The sequence below is a fragment of the Hipposideros armiger genome, unplaced genomic scaffold (assembly GCF_001890085.2).
Source record: "Hipposideros armiger isolate ML-2016 unplaced genomic scaffold, ASM189008v1 scaffold_282, whole genome shotgun sequence".
NCBI lineage: Eukaryota > Metazoa > Chordata > Mammalia > Chiroptera > Hipposideridae > Hipposideros > Hipposideros armiger.
In genome coordinates this window covers 986,240-1,009,635 of record NW_017731632.1, presented here as the reverse complement: position 1 = coordinate 1,009,635, position 23,396 = coordinate 986,240, and the positions used below count along the sequence as shown (strand labels likewise).

At 43.7% G+C, this 23,396-nt stretch overlaps 1 protein-coding gene across 3 annotated transcripts in view; it reads right to left on the bottom strand.

Moving 5' to 3' along the window:
- The window catches only part of HAUS3 (HAUS augmin like complex subunit 3), a 134,838-nt gene that overhangs the window by 100,651 nt on the left and 10,791 nt on the right, over window positions 1-23,396 (bottom strand). For 2 of the 3 annotated variants that reach the window (XM_019658084.1, XM_019658085.1), the window contains exon 6: window positions 18,470-20,783. In XM_019658084.1, the coding sequence (XP_019513629.1) occupies window positions 20,550-20,783 (234 nt within the window). In that variant the 3' untranslated portion in view covers window positions 18,470-20,549. Of the gene's footprint in view, window positions 1-2,643; window positions 2,841-5,273; window positions 5,775-8,078; window positions 8,159-18,089; window positions 18,234-18,469; window positions 20,784-23,396 lie in introns of those variants that run through there. The other variant, XM_019658086.1, reaches the window with a different exon arrangement.

The following is a 23,396-nucleotide window of genomic DNA, read 5'->3' as shown; positions in this document are numbered from 1 at the left end:
GCTGAGCTGCCAACAGGTGGCAGGATGGCTCAGCTTAAAAAAAAAAAGAGGTGGAAGAAGCATGACCTCCAAATGTCACATATGGACCATGTTGGTCCTGATTCCAATTCAATCAAGTGTAGAAGGACACTTTTGAAACAATTGGGTAACTTTAAATTTAGAATGGGTATTAAATTTAATTGGGAGAATGGCATTGTGCCTATGTCTAAAAAAAAAAAAAACAAAACCCATGATTTTTAGAGCTGCACCGAGATGTGTGACGTAAAATTACACGTCTGGGATTTGCCTTAATCCCAGCCCCTCCCGCTCCCGTTTAGATAACTGTTTGGTCTGGGTGGATGTGGATATGGGCACAGCATACTACTCTTTCTACTTTTGTGTCTGCAGAATTTGCTTTTTTTTTTGGTTTAAAAAACCATAAAGGAATGAGGTGGCCAATCAGGCAGCTACCTGGGAGGGTGCTGCAGGAGAGCGAGCAGCCGGCATGAGGCCGCCAGCTGAGGCTCCCACGTGCAGTGAAAGCGGGGCGAGATGAGGCCCAAGACGGGTGGCAGGCGGCACTCAGGCCGGCAGGGCCGTGGAAGGGCCTGGTTTTTTTTGGGAGTGAACAGGAGCTGACCGGGGCTTTGGAGCAGGGCAGCGACGTGACCTGCTATGTTGGAACAGGACCCCCCTGGGTGCTGTGCTGAAAACAGTCTGGAAGGGCAGGTGGAGGCGGGGGGCCTGTCTGCTAGCCCTTGTCAGTAATCAGGCAGGAGGTGATGGCCTATACGAGTGGCAACAGCAGAGGTCAGAGGCTTGTTAGATCCTAAGGCAGAGCCAGCGGGAGCCACTGAGCTTGGATGCAGCACTTGAAGAGGAGACAGACAGTAAAGACGGTGATGCCCAGGCTCTAGCCTGAGCTCGTGGAGGGCTGACGCTGACATTAAGGTGCTAGCGCTGCAGGGGCAGGTTTGGGGAGGACAGGAGGTCAATTTTGTACGTGTTGAGGCTGAAGTGACGAGGAGATGCCCACGTGGAGAGAGTCGGGAAGGATATATAAATCCAGGTTCAGAAGGGGCCGTCCAAGTACCAGGGCTCTGTCCTCACAGGACTCTTCCACAGAGCAGACCTGCCTGATTGCTCTCGCAAAAGAAAATGATGCAAAAAAGTTATGAGTTTCTTGGGAGCCGAGTGCTGTCTTTGTCACCGTCCCATTCTCACCAAAAATTACTGTAAGTAATGTGTCAGTGCCTGGCGTTAAGTTTCGATTGCTGCAGCCTCCATTTCAAAAGACATCCATCTTGAATAGACATGCTGCCAGCTGTGACACAGCTACTAGTAACCGAACTACAGAAGGATCTAGGCCACCCCCACCCATGAAGTTCACTCCTTCAGAAAGTCCTAGGTAACCTAGACAACTGGCCACTTGAGTGACACTGCTTTTCCCTTCCTGGGCCCTAATTCCCACTCACATTCTCTAAATTAGCCAATAAAGACTGAATCCTCGAAGCCCTAGACCCCCACCCTCAGGCCATAATAACGGCCCAGGCCCGGGCTGTCTCTCTCCCCCCACCCCCCAAACCCTGCTGTGTGGCCCCAGGACACAGTGTATCCCCTCCAAGACTAATATGTGAATAATAAATTCTGTTCCTTCAAGTTCCCTGATGGTTGTTGCTGGAGTGTGTCCAGAGAACGAGGGGGCGGGGAGTCCAGCCATGGCATTGGCCTCTGTGTGGAAATATCTGTGGGGCTCCTCCGAGTAACACAGGCCCTGGAGAGTGCCTCAGACATGCCCAGCTGGGACAGTGTCACTGTCAATAGGCTGGAACCCACACAGCAACGACCTAAAACTCACCCAGGGCCAGCGAGGCTGTTAGGTAGGAAGGCCCAGTACTGGCCCCACCTTCTCACCCTGAGCCTCCCTGAGCTCCCCTTCAGGGCAGTTCCTTCACGGAGTTCCCTTGGGGCAACTAGTTGACTCTGAACTCAGAGGGCTGGGCAGACAGGAAGTGGATGCCCCCAGAAGGCAGAGGCCCGGTCGGGCGGACAACACCAGCCAAGAAACAGGGATGAGGGGCACAGGCTCCAACCCGCGACAGGACTTTCTAGGGTCAAGAAGGGGCCAGAGAAGCTGCCTGGCCTCTGTGCTGCAATTCTAAGATCCTGCGGGGGACAGGTACAAGTGAGACATGTCTATTTCCATGGAATGAAGCTGGGACGTCAGCCAGTCTTGGTGGCACTGAGGACACTTTACTGTTTGAAGGCAGGGATGGCCTACTTTCTAATGTCGTGACTGAGTGAATGGGTGTGGTAAGAAAATCAGCGGGGACGCTGGCAGGACGCTGGCAGTGACCGTGGGTTCTCAGGCCTGGGGACAGTGCTTTTCTCACCACCTTCTCATTGAGATGTTGACTCCAATCCTGGCGCAGGTTCCCACGGGGGTGGGGTGGGGGTGGGGTGGAACCTCCATTCCAGAGGCTCTTTGGGGCAGACAGGACCAGTGCTTGTAGAGGTTTCTGTCGTTTACATCCATTTTATTTTCCCATGCCCATACAAAACTTCTAAAAGTTTCAATACCTATAACTGGAGCTTGGGAAGCTTTAAATTGGGATAAAGCAGGCATGTAAGTAGGACTTGAGGTAATGAGTGAAGACTCTGTACCTGGCAAACTGCTGATGTGCCTCTTGTTCTTGGCCCCAGATAGAAGCGCGCTCTGTTTCTATGTAGACACAGCAGCTGCTGGGGGTGGAGCCTTCCTCCAGGACACCACCAGGAGCTGAGGCGCCCAGGGGACCACTGCCTTCTTCCGGGGGGCTCTGCAGCAGCATCACAACACCTTTCACACAGGAAACCCGGGCCTGTAAATACACAGTGAAGTTTCAGTATTGAACGCAGACAGTTTATTCAAGACAGGTGTGTCATATTTTATAAGTAAAAAGAGACAAAATGCCTAAAATTAAATTTGTAAATGAATAACTCTTTCAGTGACAATCAAGACTGAAGTCAAACCCACGATCTCACTCTCCAAAACCAGTCTCCTTCCTATTCAACATCATAAAAGTCTTAGCCAGTGCAATACAACAAGAAAAAAAATGAAAGCATATAAATCAGAAAGGAAAAATTATACTGTCCCTATTTACAGATGACATAAATGTTTGTGTAGAAAACCCAAAGGAATCTACAACAACAACAACAAAAAAACTTAGCAAGATTGCAGGATATAAGATCAAAACACTAAAATCAATTGTATTTCTATACACTAGCAATAAACATGTAAGAATGTAGTGGTTTAAAAAATAAATTATCATTTTATGACCACTACTCCAAAACTGAAATACTTCGAAATCAACAAAACATACACAGGATCTGTATGATGAAAACTATGAAAGAAATAGAAAAAACCTACTAGTAGAGAGACACGCCATGCTCAAGGACTACAGAAGTTAAAATAGGGGTGTCAATTCTACTAAGTGAATCCACAGAACCAAGATCAACAAACCCCAATACAAGAAACATGAAGAAAACTACACCAAGTCACATCATAAGCAAACTGCTTAAAACCAGTGATGAGAGAAAACCTTAAAAGAAGCCATAAAGGGAAACACATTACCTAGAAAGAAACAAAGACAAGGATGACAGAAGATGTCTTGTGGGAAACGAGTTAGAAGTTAACAAGTTAGAAGGAAACAAGTTGGAAGACAGAGACGAAACATCTTTAAGCTACTGAAAGAAAAAAACTATCAACTTATAATTCTTTAGCCGGCAAAAATGTCTTTCAAAAATCAAAGGTAAAGGGCCGGCCTAGTGGCGCGATGGTTAAGAACTGGCTTGGGACGCCATAGGGCCCTGGTTCGGATCCCACATATGAGGGTCAGTGACACTGCACTCCACAGCTAACATGCTGAACAACAACTCAACCTGGAGCTGGGCTGCCGAGACGCCAATGGCGTAGGCTGCAGCCCCTGTGGCAGTGGGTTGCCATGGGCTACCGTATGTAGCCAGCAGCTGCAGTGAGCGGCTGTCTAGAAGCCGGCGACTGATCTGCCTCGCCCTGGAAGAGCGCAACGATGGTGCCAATTTATCAATTGTATCAAAATCCCAGAAATTGACAAACTGTTCCTAAATTTTACATTAAAAGAAACAGAATACCCTATATAATCTTGAAAAAGAAAGAGCGCAATGATGGTGCCAACTTGGGTCAGTGAAGCAACATCCTCCACAACGAGACTGAAGAACAAAAAGGACAGCAACTTGTCTTTCCCCTCCCCCCAATTCCCCAGCGCTGTTCCCATCCCCCAATTCCCCAATAAAAATCTTTAAAAAAAAAAAAAAAAAAAAGGAGTGTAAGCTCTGAGCAACAGTGGTTCGAGTCTCAGCCCGAGCTGAGCTGCGGCTGAGCTGCCAACAGGTGGCAGGATGGCTCAGCTAAAAAAAAAACCAAAAAAACAAAAGAAAACCGATGCCATCAAGAAATTGGAAAAAAAAAAAGCCAGATTTGGAAAATTGCCAATTAACAGACTTGTATCAGAATATATAAAGAATGCTTACAGATCCAAAATAAAACACAAATAACCCAATTAAAAAATGAGCAAAGGATTTGAACAGACATTTCACCTAAGAAGATATACAAATAGCCAATAAGCACATGAGAGAAGATGCTCAATGTCATTATTTATTAGGGATTTTTAGGGAAATGCAATCTAAAACCACGATGAAATACCACTTCACACCTACTAACACAGCTCAAATAAAAAAGACAGACAAGAAGAACTGCAAGAAGGTGGTGACTCTGGAACCCTCGTACATGGCTGGGGGAATGCAACACGGTACAGCCACTCTGGAAAACACATTGGAAGTTTCTTAAAAAACAGATGAGAAGTATATTATCAATCACCTACCATTAGGGAAGAAGGAAAGGCTTAAAACTTCTTTCTAGGGGGCAGCTGGTTAGCTCGGATGGTTAGAGCGCAGGCTCATAACACCAAGGTTGCTGGTTCAATTCCCACATGGGCCAAGGAGCTGTACCCTCCACAACTAGATTGAAATAGCTACTTGACTTGGAGCTGATGGGTCCTGGAAAAACACACTGTTCCCCAATTTATTTTTCTTAAAAAATAAGTAAATGAGATAAATTTGGCTACTTAAAAAAACCAAAAAACTTATTTCTAGCTCTCCTGTTAAGATCAGACACTATGAAAATGGGTTTCTTTTATGGTGCCAAAACACATACACACACACACACACACACACACACACACACACACACACACACCCCAACACAGTTTGCTGACCTGGTCAGCTCTTAGCTGGGTGGAACCATCCTTGTATATCAGAGTTACCACCAGCGAGGCTGCCTGCTGGAGCATTTCAAGCAGCTGGCTTTTCTCCAAATCATCCAAATACCTAACATCACAGACATGGTTTTTGAATGCTCTTGAGTTCCCAGGATTTAGGGGAGCTTCACCCTCATCAGCATCTCCTTCCAATGCCACATGTTTACTTATTTCCTCTAATGAATTATTACATGTGACCTGTTTTCTTTTCGGAGTCATGCTTTCTCTATTTTCATTATTTATATATTTATTTAGGAAATCTTTTCTTTTGCATTCCATTTTCTTTAGAGCTGAAGCCTCTTGGTTACACTGTGGAATCAGACACCTTGAAGGAGCCAACAAGCTGATGTTCTTCTGTTTTGGGTCAGCAGACAGCTGATCTGTGAGTCTGATACTGGAGGACTGAGGAGAGAGATTGCCGGAAGTTCCTGATGTTTGGCTTGTAAAACAATTAAGATTCTATCAAAAAAAGAAAAATATTTCATTACATATGGATTCATTAGACAGATCTATCAACCAAGCTAATTTGCGATAAAACTCATCTAAGATAAAGTGGGAACACAGCTTCATATTACCTAGATCCTACTTTCTCATGAAATTATACAGTGTCTTCTAGAGCAATGACTTTTCTGAACCCAGGCAGGCGTGCACATGTGACTCGTGGGATGGAACAGGCAGGGGTTCACAAAGACCCCAACCCCACCCCACACTGGAATCGTCACATGGACAGGAGGATATTGGACGTGTACAGAAGAGTGAAGGTTAGTAACAGACAACTTCCAAGCAAAGGCCATGTGTAGAGAAAATGAAATCGCCATGACTATGTGATATGGTTATCTATCTACTAAATTTTTTTTTTAATGGTGCTTTTTTTTTTTTAGATTTTTATTGGGGAATTGGGGGAGGGGAACAGCCAAGTTGTTGTGGAGGGCGCAGCTAGCTCAGCTCCAATTCCAGTCGCCATCTGGCTGCCCGTCGGCAGCTCACAGCAACTCAGCTCAAGGTGTCGTGTTCAATCTTAGTTGCAGGTGGGGCAGAGGGGTGTAGACCACCTTCCCATGTGGGAGTCGAACCGCCAACCTTGTTGTTAAGAGTGCATGCTCTAACCACTGAGCCATCCAGCCGCCCGCTGGCAGCTCAGCAGCAGCTCCGAAGCAGCTCAGCTCAGGTGCGGCTCACTGGCCCATGTGCGAATCGAACCAGCGACCCTGTTGCTCAGAGCTCGCGCTCTTAACCAACTGAGCCACTCAGCCAACCCCTAAAATTGTTTTTTAAATATAGCTCAGCAGCATTCCATTTTCTGTCTTGATCAAATAATATGCAATATTTATTCATAGATTCATAGACTAACCAAGGGGGAAAACCATGTCTATCCATTTCATTATAGGATTCATTTACAATAAAATTTTATTTTTAATGTTTGTTTTTCAGATGTTATGATATACTTACGCTGTTGAACAACTGTATACTAATAGTACTTTAATTTTGAAAGAAAGTTTTGGTCATAGGGTCACAGGGTCACAGAAAATTTTAATTTATACTCATTTTTATTGCAGAAAAATATTACGGTTTTCAATAAAAGACTTTTAAGCATAACATTTTGTTACATTAAAAATTCTGTGGAGGCATATAAAAAAAGTTCATGAAGAAAAAGGAAAGTATGAAAATTCAGTGTTCAAGAATATCTTGCTTAAGTTATTTTTTAAAGAAATGATTATGGATATCAAGTTGCCAAAGTACAGCGTGTATTTAGATTTTAGTGGACATATTCTAAACTATGATATGAGGCTTTTAAAATGTCAACACTATCAATACACCAGAAATCATGTCCTATGAAACTTTCAAAATTTGTGACGAATATTTTAAATGTCAACTTAAAAACGTCAGAAAGTACATGGGTTTTCAAAATTCTTTTGAGAGAAAGGGACCAAAAAAGTTTGAAGGCCTCTGCCTCAGGGACCCCAGAGCACCGTCTGCACACCACGGAAAGAGATCATTTCCATCCACTTACAAAGGGCTGCGGAGTCCTTTCTCTGCTGAAGATGCCTCGCCCTCCATTTCAGGGATCAAGAATCACCCTGTCAACCCAGGGAAAGGTCCTCTTTTACTACAGGGAGTTTAAACTAATTAAGTAGGACTGGGATTTGAACACAGGTAGTTTGCTTCACAATCCATTCTCTTAACCACGACGCAGACTCTACCAGTTTGATACACAAGGCCTTTGGTGATACTGCCTCTTCTCTCTCTCCCCTCAAGCCCAAACACTGAACTCACCCACTGTGAACTATATACCCTTGCCTTTCTGAATTTCTCTTTATTTCCATTACCCCAAAGTTCAAGCTCTCTTTCCTTAGCCTGAAATTTTTTCTCAAAGTCCTTTTCCTACTCTCTAAAGGTGGAGATCTTTAGGTTGACCATCCCCTAATCATCCCTTAGTTCTCAACTCAGGTATAATTTTCATAATGAAAAGAAAGACGTCCCACCTCTCAGGAAAAGCCAACTGAAACAGCACAAAGCCTCCTACTCGTAAAGCTCTCAGAGCTGACTTCCATCACGGTGCTTGATACACGGGACTGTACAGGCCTATTGTACTTCTCTATCTCCTCTCCTCTCCTACAGACTAAACAAAAGCTCCTGGAGAGTAAGAACTCCACCCCTCTCTTTTCTGAACCACTGTATCCACAGTAGCATATAGTAGACACTTAAGTATTGTTGAATAAGTGAAGGTTATGTTTAGGATTACTCATCTTTGCAATGATTTACCTTTTTTTCCTGTGACTGATTCTTCGCATCTTCAAGAAGTACTGAATACTTAACACTGGATTTGTTTACCATTTCTGCAGCTTTTAATAACACAAAAAAGAAACGAGGCATTTAAAGAAACATTGGAAGTCTTATAATTAAGCATTGAAAATAGCCTCTACAATCATGCTATTCACTTACTTAAAGCAACGTAATAAAATTCATAACCCAAATGCATATTACCACTGTAATAAACATTTATGTAAAGTATCTTCAAATTAACTGGAGATAGATCTATGCAACCATGAGATGTCTGGTATTCGCATTTGAATACTTGATTCTGAAAACCCAAGGTCAACATTTTACAGAAACCTTGTAAGCATTAAAGGTTTGAGGAAATTCCTTGACTGAATAATACCACAATGGAACAATTAGAGATTCAGTAAAATACCATTAAGCAAATTTCTGACTTAAATTTTGCTTTAATTTTACTAAGCCTGGGCTTAATCAAGCAATGGAACCTGCGTTCAACATGACTCAGGAGGCTGTACTCAGAACCACTATGATGCACGTTCCCTCCACAGCAATGGTAAAAACCAAGAAATTCAAGTGCAGGGTAACCTTTTATTTACAAGAGAAAAAAGCGAGGCTTAGGATAAACATAACAAGAAAGGCACAGGGTACGCAGTGATGAAAACTTAAAATCTTATGAAATGAGAGCTATACAAATGGAAAGACACAGCACTGGGATATGCACAAAATGTTTAATTCTTCCAAATATAAACGACATGCAGTTTCAATTATAGACCTTACAGAGCTCTTTTAATTGAAAAAATAATTCCAAAGTACATATCAAATGTTAAATATCTGAAAACAGACAAGAAAAGTTATGTTAAAAAAAATAAAAAGACTTGCCTTGCCAGATTATGAGAACATGCCACAAAGCCACTGTAATCAAATCCACATGGTATTGGAATAGGAATAGATGAAAAGATGTTTGGAACAGAACAATCAAGAAATGGACCCAAGGACTTAGGAGACTTTAATATACAACACAGATGGTATTTCAATTAAGTAGCAAAGGACAGATTAAGAAGTAAGGATAGTACAACTTGCACCACTTCTGAAAGAAGATAATACACTAGGAAAAGTATTTGGGACAAAGATAACAAAGGGCTACTATCTGTATCATCCAACAAGTCTTTCACATGACAACTCAACAGGAAAATGAGCAAAAGCTACGAAGAGGCAACACAAAAAAGCAAATCCAAAAAGCACATAAATATGATATAATGCTCAATCTCACTAGGAGTCAGGGAAATGAAAATTAAATCTAACTGGAGGTGGAGGGAAAGAGGCAGTCAGTCTCATGCACTGCTGGTAAAAATGTGAACACAGTGAGTCCTCACTTAACGTCGTCAATGGGTTGTGCGACCTTAAGCAAAACGACGTGTAACCAGGCCAATTTTCCCATAGGCTAATTGCTACAGATGAGAGTTAAGTTCTTCCAGCAACTTGTCTGTTCCCCTCCCCCAATTACCCAATAAAATCTTAAAAAAAAAAAAGTTAAGTTCCTTAGCCATCTCATCAGTTATACCAAAACTACGTTACTTGAGGACCTGCTGTAGTTAGAATCTTTTTGGAGAGCAAACTGTCAACACTTATTAAAATAAAAAATACATGCATCCCCCCTTGGAGGTTGGGAAGAGACGGACTGATCCAAGGGGAGCAATGACAGGCCCTTGGGAGCCACTAATGTTTCTTGACCTGGGTAAAGTTTACAGGGTGTTCAGTGTGTGACATTCTGAGCTATAAACTTAGTACATATGTGCTGTGTATGTGCGTGACCTCAATAAAACCGTATAATATATAAATCTAACCAAACAACCTCGCACTTGGCTGTTTCATAGAAATACATGCTTTATGGCAAAGGACTGAAGGCAAAGCAGACACCAGTTAAGAGGAACGCCAATGAATAATTATGTGACACCCACGCTGTGAAGCACATAACCAACGGCAAGAATCACCTAGAGCGAGGGCAGTGGACTCAAAGCAGCAGAATCCTGGGAAAACATGGTCCCATTTTTAAATCAGTGACCAGTCTCCCCGTTTATGTAGATGAGCCTGTCACACATACACTGGCACAGGACCCGGGGGGGGGGAGGTGCTGAGATGAAGGTCTGCACCCCAAAGGGTTACTGCAGAGTGCTCCCAGGACCAAAGGTCTGCGGGGGGGGAAGGGGGAGGACTGGGACAGGATGCTGTCACTGCCAGGCCTGTGCTGGACCCATGTGGCACTGCAGAGTGGGCCCCGTTGGGTCAAGAGCACTGGGCCTTTATTCCCAGCACTGGCCAGTCACTGGACTGGTTGCTCCTGGAAAAGGCATGTGCCCTCGTGCAAAGCTCTGCCGCTGAAGCACTTGCCAGCAAGGCTCCCAGCCACTAGGGCGATGGTACTAAGGGCCTGGCACAGCGGGGGCTGGCATCCAGTGCTCATGGCAGCCCTGCCTGACTGTCCACCACGCTGCTCACAGACACTGGAGCGGCTCCATCAGGATGCTGCTGGGCTTCCTGGAGGAAACTTTTAGAAGGAAAGGTCATGGGATAAACTCAATCTCCCTGTCACTGCAGCTGGTCTCAAAGTTGCAAATGACATTCTTCTCCCTCCCCCAGTATCCATCGCAAGGTCCCTCACTTTGGCTGCGCACCTCTGCAGTCTAGGTAGCTAACCTGATCGAACGACCAAAACCCTTATCACTGATGGGGTAGGCCCTGGTCAGCATGCCCTTCTCAGGCCATGCCCAATGCCTGTGCTGTCACATTTGGGCAGAGGACCAAGAGGTGACCCATCACGTCACCTGGGTGCCAAGTGTATGCTCCCCTGCCTCCATTCTGTAACAGCAGCCCTCACTCCTGATGCCTAGGGGTCGTCCAGAGCAGGATGGAGATGACATGCCTTGTCGGCCAGTCTCTCGGCATAAGGAACTGGAGATGACTGGGCAGCAGCCATAGCGTGGGACTGAACAGTGCTCTTCCTGTGTCCCTGGTGAGTCTCCCTCTGAGAGTCAAGACAACCTGCAGAACCCAGAGGTGTGGGGGGCGCTCGGAGCGATGTAAGCAGGGCCCTCCCACTCCCACCTTTGGTTCCCAGAGCCCTAATGATGCACACGGGGGACACTGCACCCTGTAACAGTCACTAATGTACAGTGTGCACTGCACCCCAGAGTGCTCCATACCTGCCAGGTATCATCCCCAAGCTGATCCCCGAGCTGTGCCACCCAGGCCGTTCCCCCACTCTGCTAGGCTGGCATTTCTGGCTGTGTGGCCGTGAGGGAACCTGTGAGTCACGGATCAGGGCCCGCCCACTACAGCTCCCCTGCTGGGGGTGGGTCCCTACACCCAGATTCTGTCAGTGGCTCAAATGCTCTGCGAGCCTAACGGAGTGCAGAGGCCCTGCAGACCCGTGCCTGGAACACGGGAGCACGAGTCAAGATCAATCACTGTACCTTTGGGGACGCGTGGGGTTCAGTGTTGCCAACTTGCCACCAAGTGATTGTTCTCCTCAAAAGATGGTGCTACTGGGGATTCAGCATGTGTTGGACGGTTGGACGTGCAGCAGATGCGATAGCTGGATCAGCTCTGGTGAGCAGGCGGGCCACTATGCTGGGCCCACATAGCTCATCCCCAGCCCACGGTTACTCCATTAAAAAGCCTGTACTGGGACAACAGGCAACAAGCTGGTGGACATCAACTGGCCAAGTCGTCCCCATTTTGTTCCTTCCTCAGTACTCAGCTTCGGGTTGCCAGTTGCTCCATGCTGCTGTCACCATATTTCCTAGACTTCTCATGACTCCTTGGTTGCGAATCCATTGCTCGTTTAAAATGCTATACATGCTCCGTTGAAATTGCTGTTTGCTTCCTGCTCCCTGACAGGCGGGCATCTCCTGGGCGGGTCACATCGACGCGATGGCACAAGGGAGGGCAGGAGGTGACAGTTCCTGAGGGAGGGGGTTACTTTTCTTTTTTTTTTTTTTTTTTTTTAAAGATTTTTATTGGGGAATTGGGGGGATGGGAACAGTGCTGGGGAATTGGGGGAAGGGGAACAGACAAGTTGCTGTCGTTTTTGTTCTTCAATCTAGTTGTGGAGGGTGTTGCTTCACTGGCCCAAGTTGGCACCATCATTGCACTCTTCTCTGGCGAGGCAGATCAGTCGCCGGCTTCTGGACGGCCGCTCACTGCGGCTGCTGGCCGCTCACGCTGGCTGCTGGCCACACACAGTAGCCCCTGGCAATCCACTGCCACAGGGACTGCAGCCCACGCCGTCGCCGGCGACTCAGGGCAGCCCAGCTCCAGGTTGAGCTGTTGTTCAGCATCTTAGCTGTGGAGGGCAGTGTCACTGGCCCTCATATGTGGGATCCGAACCGGGGCCCTCTGGCATCCCAAGCGAGTTCTTAACCATCGCGCCACTCGGCCGGCCCCAGGGGGTTACTTTTCAACACAGAAGCCTCGTCTGGTCTTCAAGCAGCGGCAGTGGTGGGGCAGTTGCCCTTAACAGAGGAGCAGCCCCTTCTGCAGGGCCCAGAGGACCTGGGATATGAGATCGGAGCGCAGCCACCCAGATGTCCCCATTGTGCCATCTCAGGGTCCCTGTTCCTGCCCAGCCCTGACCTTGAGGCAGCACACCTGCCCAGCTAAGAATCCGACCTTCCCTGGAGCTAAGTCTTATGACTAAGTCCTGGGTCTGTGGCTGCAGGTGGTCACTCCAGGCTAGCAGGGAAGTCCTCTGCTTATCGCATTTAGCCTGTAACTGCTAATCAGCCTTTTCCCAGAGACTCTATTATTCCCAGCCACAGCCACCCATTCCAATGTCTTCCATTGCCTTGTGCTTTTCAAGTATACAGCTGCTTCCACAGGTACACCAGACCAATCACCCCTAGTGAAGTTTTAACTGCACTGCTGCCATTCATATTCCAACTTGAACTTGTGATGAAATCATTGGTGCCAGCCTGCCTGAGGGTGACCAGCTCCAAAGCACTGTGTTTTCTCAGACCACTCCCCGCACCAACTGTCAGGTTTCTTGGGAACCAGACTGAGCTGTGCACTGGGGGTGGAGGGGTTCTTGGGGAGCAGGACTCAGAGAAGGGGAGGCTACAATGTGACCAAGTTGCAACAAAGGCCTCAGCCAATCCCACTGGAGGAAGGGGTGGGTCTGGATAGCACAGCATTGCCACAGGAGCAATTCTAATCGTGGAAACAAATGACGATACGAAAGGAGCATATTAAGTCGTTACCATGGCTAGCAATAGGGTAGAGGGTTCAACAGAGGAGAAAGCCTGAACTAAGAAAAGTGTATATATGGACCCTTTCACTACACGCGTGTATGTAAGTATATAAAAACCCTTTTTTAAAATGTGGAATTGGAGCCTTTAAGTTTTTGTTTTCAAAGGAAAGAAACCTTTTCCTGAAGTATTACAATGACCCTCCCTCAAAAAGAACGCTGAAGAAAATAATCAGTAAGAGCTGACTTCACAGATCAGCCCCGCTGCGGGAGCACATGGAGAACACCTTACCCAGCCTTCAAAGAGCTCAAAGCATAGCGACAGTTAAAGCGCCCAAACACTTCTCGGGAAGTTCTTGCAACTGAGCTGCAAAGGACCCAAATGCAGCATACTTCCAGCAAGGCATTCTGGTCATGGAAGGAGTGTATTTGAGAAGCTGGTAAAATGTGAATTTCACCACCACTAATAGTTGCGAGTGAAGGAGAGAAACGGGTAGAAAGCAGACAGTCAGAAAAGGTCACGGGTCTGTCTGGAAGTGACAGTCCAATCTGAATGGGGGACAAAGGAAGAGGGTAAGTGGAGGGATGTGAGGCTATAAGCACAGGCAGGGAGGGGCCAGGCAGGAATTCACGGGGATGTTTCTACAGAGAAATTGTGCAGCGAGCAAGGACAAGAGCTGAGCTCATTCTAGGAAAGCAAGACCAAGTGGCAATAAACTGAAGGTGACAGCAGTCAGGGAACTACTGGGAGAGTCAGGCGAGAGGCAAGGCAGGCCCGAGTGAGGAGGGGCCTAAAGTCCAGCCCCTAGCAGGGTTTGCTGTGATGGGACATAAGGGCCTTACGTTTATTGGGCAGAAATAAAAATAACAGAAAATGTTCAACCATATCCTCTTTTTGACTAGAATGAAGATGATCAAAATAGATCTATTCTGTCATTTAGTTATCTGTCCTTGAAACTACAAAGATTTCCACGAGATGATGGGAATAAAGACACACTTCACTTGAATGAATTTTAACAAGTTATCTACCTTTCATGGTTTCAAACTTGTAATTTGTAATGTTTGTAAAAATATTTTTGTTTTGCTGGACACCATATTCACCTCTAAGCTCTACCAAGTTAAAATAAAAGAATATGGATAAGTGTGTATTAGCAAACATTATTTGATTTCTGTAGGTACTCAAACAAAACAGGTATGTTCTAACAAGCATGTGCTTAATTATATGCGTAATCCTATCACAGCACCAGGACAGCTGACAACCTTGAACTCACCCTGAAAACTCCTCTTCCCTCAGTATTTACCAGACTATCAGCGGAATTACTGAACAACAAAATGACAATGAAAACTCAATTCTGATGAACTTAATCCAGAATCTAGTTTAAAGGTGTATGATTTAAGGTAGAAAGCTAAACTACTGGTCACAAAAGACCCAACAACACAACACAGGGGCTCAAAGAACAAAAAGTCAAGTTTATTTCCGTCACATTGAGGTGAGTGGCTTTGCCGGTGGTGCAGCTGTCTCAGCAGTCCCTCGGGGGCCCACGATCCTCCAGGACAGTTAGCATTTGCAGGGTTAGAAGAGAGACACTTCAGGCAGCGGCTGCGTGGAAGGCACGAGACCAGCTAGGAAGCAAACTGGGCCGTCTCTGGGCCCACACTGGACACAGCAGATGCCACCTCAGCGCGTGCCCCACTGACAGGAGCCGTGTCGTCTGATAGTGTGCCTCAGCAGGAAGGATGGACTCTGGGGTGGCAGATGGGTAATCTGCCAAAAAGGCCTTTGGAGCAACACAAAACGCCCGTGACCGGGAAGTGAGAAGTGGTCATCGTAAGTTACCTCTGAGCAAGGAGGGTTTTACTCAGAAGGAAATTTTGAGGTGTTGGCGATGTGAATGGTAGTCACATGGATGTCTTCATTTTATTAATTCACTAAGCTGGGTTTTTAGTGTTTTCACAGCAAAAGGTTTTTAAATAAAAGATCAATACTGCTGCAAGATACTCTACAGTCCAATCCTTACTGGCTGTGTATCTCAAGATAGCTCAGTCTGGCAGATCAGAAAATTAGACCCCAAGGTGACATATAACATTGATAATGTAGTGTTTGTAAAAGCAAATAGTTGTAGTTTATTTCCACTGATTTCTGAGTTCAGTTTTGATGTTCATTGGGTATGAAATGGGCTTTCAGAAATAAAATGCTGATTTACCGTATTTTACATTGATTTATTTATTTATAGAAGGTTTTATTTGGGGAACTGGGGAAGGGGAACAGTGTTGGGGAGTTGGGGAAGGGGAACAGCCAAGTTGTTGTCCTTCAGTCTTAGTTGTGGAGGGCGCAGCTAGCTCAGCTCCAAGTCCAGTGGCCATCCGGCCACCTGTCGGCAGCTCAGGGCAGATCAGCTCAAGGTGCCGTGTTCAATCTTAGTTGTGGGTGGGCATAGCCCACCATTCCATGTGGGAGTTGAACTGGCAACCTTGTTGTTAAGAACACGCGCTCTCACCAGCTGAGCCATCCTGCCACTTGTTGGCAGCTCAGCAGCAGCTCAGCTCGGGTGCAGCTCACTGGCCCATGTGGGAATCGAACCAGTGACCCTGTTGCTCAGAGCTCGCACTCTTAACCAACTGAGCCAGTTGGCCGGCCCTACAGTAATTAACTTTTAAGACACAAGGATTTGACTTCACAGCGCAGCATTTGACAAGAGTCCAGGAATCACTAGGTCCTAGGTCCAGCTTCATCAGTAACCCACCAGCAATCCAACTTTAATCCAAATTCTATGAAATAAGAATAAAACTGGTGGGGCCCTATGGCAGACTCTAAGGTGGCCCCATGACCCCTGACTCCCCCCCTTGAGTGTAGGTGGGACTTTTTGACTCACTTCTAACTAACAGAATATAACAAAGGTGATAGGATGTTTGTGATTATGCTACATGAGACTGTCGTGTCAGTCTTGCCAGGGACACTCTTGCTGGCTTTGAAAAAGCTGCTATATAATGAAAAGCTGCCTTATGGAGAGAACCGGAGAAAGGAACTGAGTTCCACCAAGAACCATGGGAGCTTGGAAGCCAGTGTTTTCCCTTTCGAGCTTCAGGTGAGACCCCAGCCCTGGCTGAGATCTGCACTGTAGCCCCACAGAGGATCTGGCAACACTGTGTCCAGGCTCCTGACCCACAGAAACCGTGAGATAACAAATGTGTGTTGTTGTCAGTCACTAAGTTTGCAGTTCTGGTGTTATATATGTAACAGCAAATACAGAGTCCTTGTGAAAATCCACTATTTTTCCAAATCCAAAACACCTGACAGAAAATACCTTATCTTTTTTCCATTATCTTCTCAATACATTTCGGAAAACGTGTGTTTTTAACAGGGTACTTTAAGAACATGACAAGTGTTCACAGGATGGGCTCACTGCCAGAAATTTTGCTCAACAGAGACTCACTCACATTATACTACCAGAACCATTTCATTATTCATATCAGTTTTAGAAGGGAAGTATATTTCCACCTGTCAAGTGCATACTGCTCTTTTTCTTTAGAAAGCCAAGTATACTGAACAAAGGAGAAAGTTCTTTGATGTTTAAATATTTATCTTTCTTTACTATCCCCCACCACCATCATTCCCCCTAAGACACTATCAATTGCTAAGTATGTAGTCCACACCCAAAAATTCTTACCAGTTCATTTACAAGTGACTCCTACTGTAGTAAGACACACAAGCAACAGATGCCTGAATACAAATAGATCAAAATGCTAAGTGCTGCTGTATCTTAAGAAACTGCATTTACATTTGTCAATACTCTCCCATTATTTCATCTCAATATAATTAATCAATTATATCTCACTCACTTATAACTTACTTTGTAGAAAACAAACAAATTATTGGCTAAGACTTACAAATTTAAAATAAAACTGCTTTTATGGTAAAAAAAAAAGGTATTCCAAACACTTTAGTCACACTTGTGAGCCCATCACTGTTTTTACTATTCCACCACATGTCATGATCCACTGATCTTTGCCACCTAAGAGTTGACAAATTTCTATGGTGTAATGTAATACACATACTGTCAAAAACAATTCTCTTGGCCCTCACACACAATAAGCAAATAGTCATCCTCAGTATCCATGGGGGGTGGGTTCCAGGACCCACAGGGATGCTAAAGTCCCTTATATAAAATGGAATATTCATGTCTAACCCATAGTGGCATATAGGCTACAGCGGGGTATCCCACACATATCACTTCATTTGCGTGGACTCAGTGTAGTGCTAGGCGCATGACAAATTCGAATTTTGCTCCTTTCTGGAACTTACTGGGATTTTTTTTTTCTAATATTTTTGATCTGCAGTTGGTTGAACCTGCAGATGCAAAACCCCGTGGCTATGGGGGGCTGACTGTACTGTGTACAAGTTCAATGACGCCAGAGCTCAGGCTGAAGCACAGGCACTGTCAAGGAGCCCATCTCTTTTGAGGTTAAGCAGCCGGTCAGATTCTAAGGGAACGTCTGACAGAAATGTTCTGAACAGGAAGACAATGTTACACTTTCAAAGCAATGAAGGGCTAAGAGAATGTGAGATTTACTGAGCTCAGTCAGCACTGCGTAAGTGCAGTGTGTGGGAGCTGGGCTCCAATGGTTTGTGGGCAGGAACTTCCCTACAATGTGAGTCCTACAGAGCAACTCTGCTACATTTCATTTCCAAACATTAGTCCTAAGAATTATTAACATTCAAAGTAACAAATGACAGGTTCATAAAAATTACTCACTCTTTTCACTCTCTCTCCAGTTCTCAGACTCCACTAAATCACCTGAATGCATAGCAGACATAATCTTCTGAGCAACACTGGAAAGTGGTATCTTACAGAGATCAAAGCCTACAAATGCCTCAGAATTTTCCATTTTCATAAATCCTAAACATAAGAGAAACATAATGCCCATACATTAATTTTAAGACTTAAAAATAAGAGCCAAGTTATTTGAAAATGTTTACGTAGAGATTTTCATAAAAATTATTATATTAACCACAAGAAATAGGCATAAATTGTTCCTGCAATACAGATAGGATAGTAAGAAAGCAACCGTTAGAGGCTCAACTGGAGTGTTATGGTAAATAGGTAACAAAGTAAAGAACATATTTTCTAGTTAACCAATTTTGAAGCAATTTATTGAAATACTTCCTGAGGTTTCAAACAAACAGCTGTTATAATCTTCAAACATACAAATAACATAAAAGTTATTTTTAACTGACTTGCGTGGTCATGACAGACACACAGCCCACCATCTTTCCGCTAGCACTGCTCAGCCACACTGGCCCCTGGGCTGCGTGGGTGAAGGTCTGGAAGGGACAGCACAAATCATCGAGTAGCTGGTCAGGCATCTAACATATCTGGCACTAAACAGAATGTGCTAGTCCATGAGCCAGGAAACCAGGTGACATATTTTATTCCACATTACTGAAGAAAAGAAAAATTTTAAGTAAATTCTCTATGCCAAGGTAGAATAGGAATAAAAAAAAAAAAAAAGGAAAAGTACCCATGAGGAGCAGAGCAAAATCTGACCAAATTTTTGCCACAATTTTCAAGCATATTAAGACCTACTTAATAAACTTTTAAATAATGTACAATAATTGGCAAAACATTTTTGTCCAATGGATTATAAAAATTATCAAGGCTCATGTTACTTAAACATACCCATTTTCAGATGGTTATAGCTGAAAAATTCCATAAAGACCACCTATCGTGTAGTTTTTAGAGATTAAGAGCAAGTAATATGTGTCTTAGAGCAAAAATGTTCTTGAAAGCAATATATCTTATCTCTATAAAGCTTACATGGTAAATAACACAGACCATGTATAAATCAGGCACTAAAGAAACATTTGATGTAATAACTGATAAATAAGCTATTACAAATTATTTTATACCAACTCTTAAAACAATTTACTAATTGTCCAAATACTACACTTGTATCCCAACTGATAGCCCAACATTAAAGTGTTCTCACTCCAAAGGAGCTGATTAGAATAGCATTCTACATCCTGTGAACAACCACGTCTATGGAATTCTGAAATTTCATTTGAAAGTCATTCACGTGTTAAGTCCCACTGGAGTCCCGCACTGCCGGGATGTGTCTGGCAGAAATTTTGAGTCCCCAGGGCCCAACCTGTGAAAATGAACAATGGGCCACGGAGACTTGACATTCATTGTGGTCTAAACAGGAACATTAAGTCTCAGAGGCTATAGCAGAAAATTAGGAGGGAATATGGGCAGAATTTTACTTTACAGTCAAATATGAAGGGACTTGGCTATTTCATATATTAAGGTCTGTAGCTTTAACAATGCTGATTCAAAGTTCTATAAATTTTTTAGATAGCAGAAAACTTCCATTTCTAAAAAAATTAATAGCAACATTAACTATTAAAAAATATTTGCATTATATAATATAGTAGTAACTCCCTTCTCTACAGGGGATATGTTCTAAGACCCCCAGTGGACACCTGAAGCCACACAGTACCGAACCCTATCTACACTGCTTTTTTCCTGTACATACTACATACATACAGACACAGACACACACACATGCACACACATACAGTCTCACTTACAAGAAGCACTTTATAGTTTCTCTGGCATATTGGAACTGCCAACATCACAATTCTTGCACTTTGGGCCATTAAGTAAAGTAAGAGTGACTTGGACACAAACACTGCGATACTGTGACAGTGGACCTAATAACCAAGATGGCTACCTAGTGACTAACAGGCAGGCCATACACAGTGTGGTGACACTGCACCAAGGGAGGATCCAAGTCCTGGACAGGACAGAGCAGATAGGCACAAGATTTCATCACGCTATTCAGAATGGCATGCAATTTGAAACTTATGAATTGTTTATTTCTGGAACTTTCCATGTAATATTTTCAGACTGCGGTGGACAGTGGGTAAGTGAAACTGCAGATAAGGGCGGGACAACTGTAATGCTTTTTCCCTATAAGTAAAAAGTTACCAGGACTAAGCACCACCAAGTAAATGTTCAAGTCATGTAAAGCACTGGTACTCTGAACAAACATGTTACGTAAGAAGAAAACAAATTGATAACACTTGAATTCATTAAATGTTCCATTGACCTCAAATTTAAAATCCTAGTAGTGCTGATTTGCTATATTCTCCTCCTAATATATAAAACATTAAGACAAAGTATATGTAGGAAAAATTCAGTTTTTAGTAATTTTCAATCTTTGAGACCAACAGCTTTAATCTTTGATTGCTTTTCTAAATTCTCCACGATATCTTTCAGGTAACGTTCATCTTTTAAAAAATATACATATAACTCTCTTTCCATTTGATGCAATTTGTTAGATGACAAAAGTTTTCTTTTTGTTTTCACATCAGCAAGAATATCAGTGAGAAGATGATTTAGTTTATTCAGTTGAGATTCAACTTGATGAAACTGCTCCGTTAACTCCTAAAAGGAAAACAAAAATGCTTTTAATGCAAGAGCTCTATTTGCACACCAATTATTAATTTAAAATGTAATTTACACGGAAAGAATATAAATGATAAATTATCATTCCCACAATTTTAACAATAAATGAACCTTAATGAAAAATCTATAGGTTTAATATAAATTCTATGTAAAGTCAATTGCAACAACTTCTGATAGGCAATTTAAGTGATTCAAGCACACTTACTCCCTGAGAGTAAAAACTGTTCTGCATACTTGTACACTCAACAAACAATGCTGAATGCCGCAACGTGCCAAGCACTGTTTTAGAGACTACAGATTGTAAGAATGGACACCATCTCTTTCATGGAGATTACATTCTGCTTAATTAATTGAAACTTATTTTAGCCTAATCTGTTTATTCTAAACATATTAATAGGAGGTACTGAGAAAGCCTTGAAATAAAGCAATTACCAGTAAAAAAGAATTATCTCATCAAAAATCTCCATTTTTCCCCCCACAGTTATAGGAGATCAAATTACATGTGACAATCAACAATCCTGACTTATCATGTCATTCTCCTGCTCAAGAACCTAGACATGCCAGACCCATCACACTTAACCAACTGAAACTCCTCACTTCCTAACATTAAAAGCAGTTTTTTAACAAGTTTCCATGGCTTTCTAATCAAGTATTCTACTCCTATACAATTTCAGCCAGTACTACCAAAGAGCTTCTTAGGAAATCTGTAGTTCGAACTAACTCCGAACCTTCCAGAGCTGCTCAGCATGGGGCAAAAGCGTGGTAATCACCTGGGTGCCAGTTATGAATAGATTCCTGTGCCTTACTCTGCTTGAAATTTCTCTAACCCTGCGGCAGGGCCAGGAAGCTACAGTTCAACAGGCTCCCTGGTGATTCTCATGTGCAAGTTCAAGAATGACAGCTTAACACCTGTCATAAAAGCCAGAGTGCAGTACTAAAACTACATTTTTAAGAAAATCTCTCTGCTTCTATGATGTGACTATGTTAGGTATCGCATATAAGCGGAATCATGCACTGCTTGTCCTTGTGACTGGCTTATTCGACGTAGCATAATTTCCTCAAGGTTCATCCATGTTGTCACATATTGCAGAATTTTCTTTTTAAGGCTGCATAATATTCCACTGTATGTATATTCCACATTTTCTCTATCCATCCCTGTACTGATGAATATTTAGGTTGTTCCCACATCTTGGCTATTATGAGCAGTGCTGCAAAAACTGTGGGAGTGTTAGTATTTCTCTGAATCCTAATTTCAAGTCTGTTGTTTAAATATCCAGAAGTGGGATTGCTGGATCATACGGTAGTTCTTTTTTAATTTTTGAGGAACTTCCAAACTGTTTCCCACAGCAGCTGAGCCTTTCTGCATTCCCACCAACAGTCTACGAGGGTTTCAGTTTCTCCACATCCTCACAAACGTTTAATTTTTTTTTTTAAATAATAGCCATCCAAACAGATGTAAAGTGGTATCTCATTGTGATTTTAATGCATTTCTTTGATGATTAGTGACACTGAGCATCTATTCATATACCCGTTGGCCATTTGTATGTCTTCTTTGGAGAAATATCTGTTCAAGTCCTTAGCCCACTTTTTTTTTTTTAGGATTTTTTTATTGGGAAATTGGGGGATGGGAACAGCGCTGGGGAATCGGGGGAAGGGGAACAGACAAATTGCTGTTGGTTTGTTCTTTAGTCTAGTTGTGGAGGATGTTGCTTCACTGGCCCAAGTTGGCACCATCATTGCGCTCTTCCCTGGCGAGGCAGATCAGTCGCTGGTTTCTGGACGGCCGCTCACAGCAGCTGCTGGCCACACATGGTAGCCCATGGCAACCCACTGCAGCAGGGGCTGCAGCCTACGCCGCTGTCGCTGGCGACTCGTGGCAGCCCAGCTCCAGGTTGAGCTGTTGTTCAGCATCTTAGCTGTAGAGAGCAGTGTCATTGGCTCTCATATGTGGGATCTGAACCGGGGCCCTCTGGCATCCCAAGCCAGCTCTTAACCAATGCGCCACTCGGTCGGCCCCTTAGCCCACTTTTTAATCAAGTTATTAGTATTTTTCGCTATCACCAATATCCTTGATGTATAGTGTGGAAATATACAGACCACTCTAACTCAAAAAATTATGTAGAAGAATTGACACTGAATGTGAACCTTTCGAAATAACCTATTTTAACTGGCTTATCTTTTCCTTCTTATATTCAAGAGTGATATGACAAAAATCTAGGTCTACATGCACCTAAAAGGTATTTTTTAATAAGTATGAAATAAAAATTCTAAAAAAGAAAATATTGTTCAGTTTAACTAAAAAGTTTTTCTTTAGTAATTCACAAAATGATGGCACACCATATGATCAATGGTGTCTAGTAGACATTTCAATAGTGCTGGTGGTACTGTAAACAGGTACGACTCCTTTAAAAAGCAACATGGCAAAAAAAAAATAAAAGTGTATACCCAAGAAACGCAATAATCCTACTTCCAAGAATATGCCCAATTGAAAGTGTCCAATACAGGGCCGGCCGAGTGGCGCGATGGTTAAGAACTCGCTTGGGATGCCAGAGGGCCCCGGTTCGGATCCCACATATGAGGGCCAGTGACACT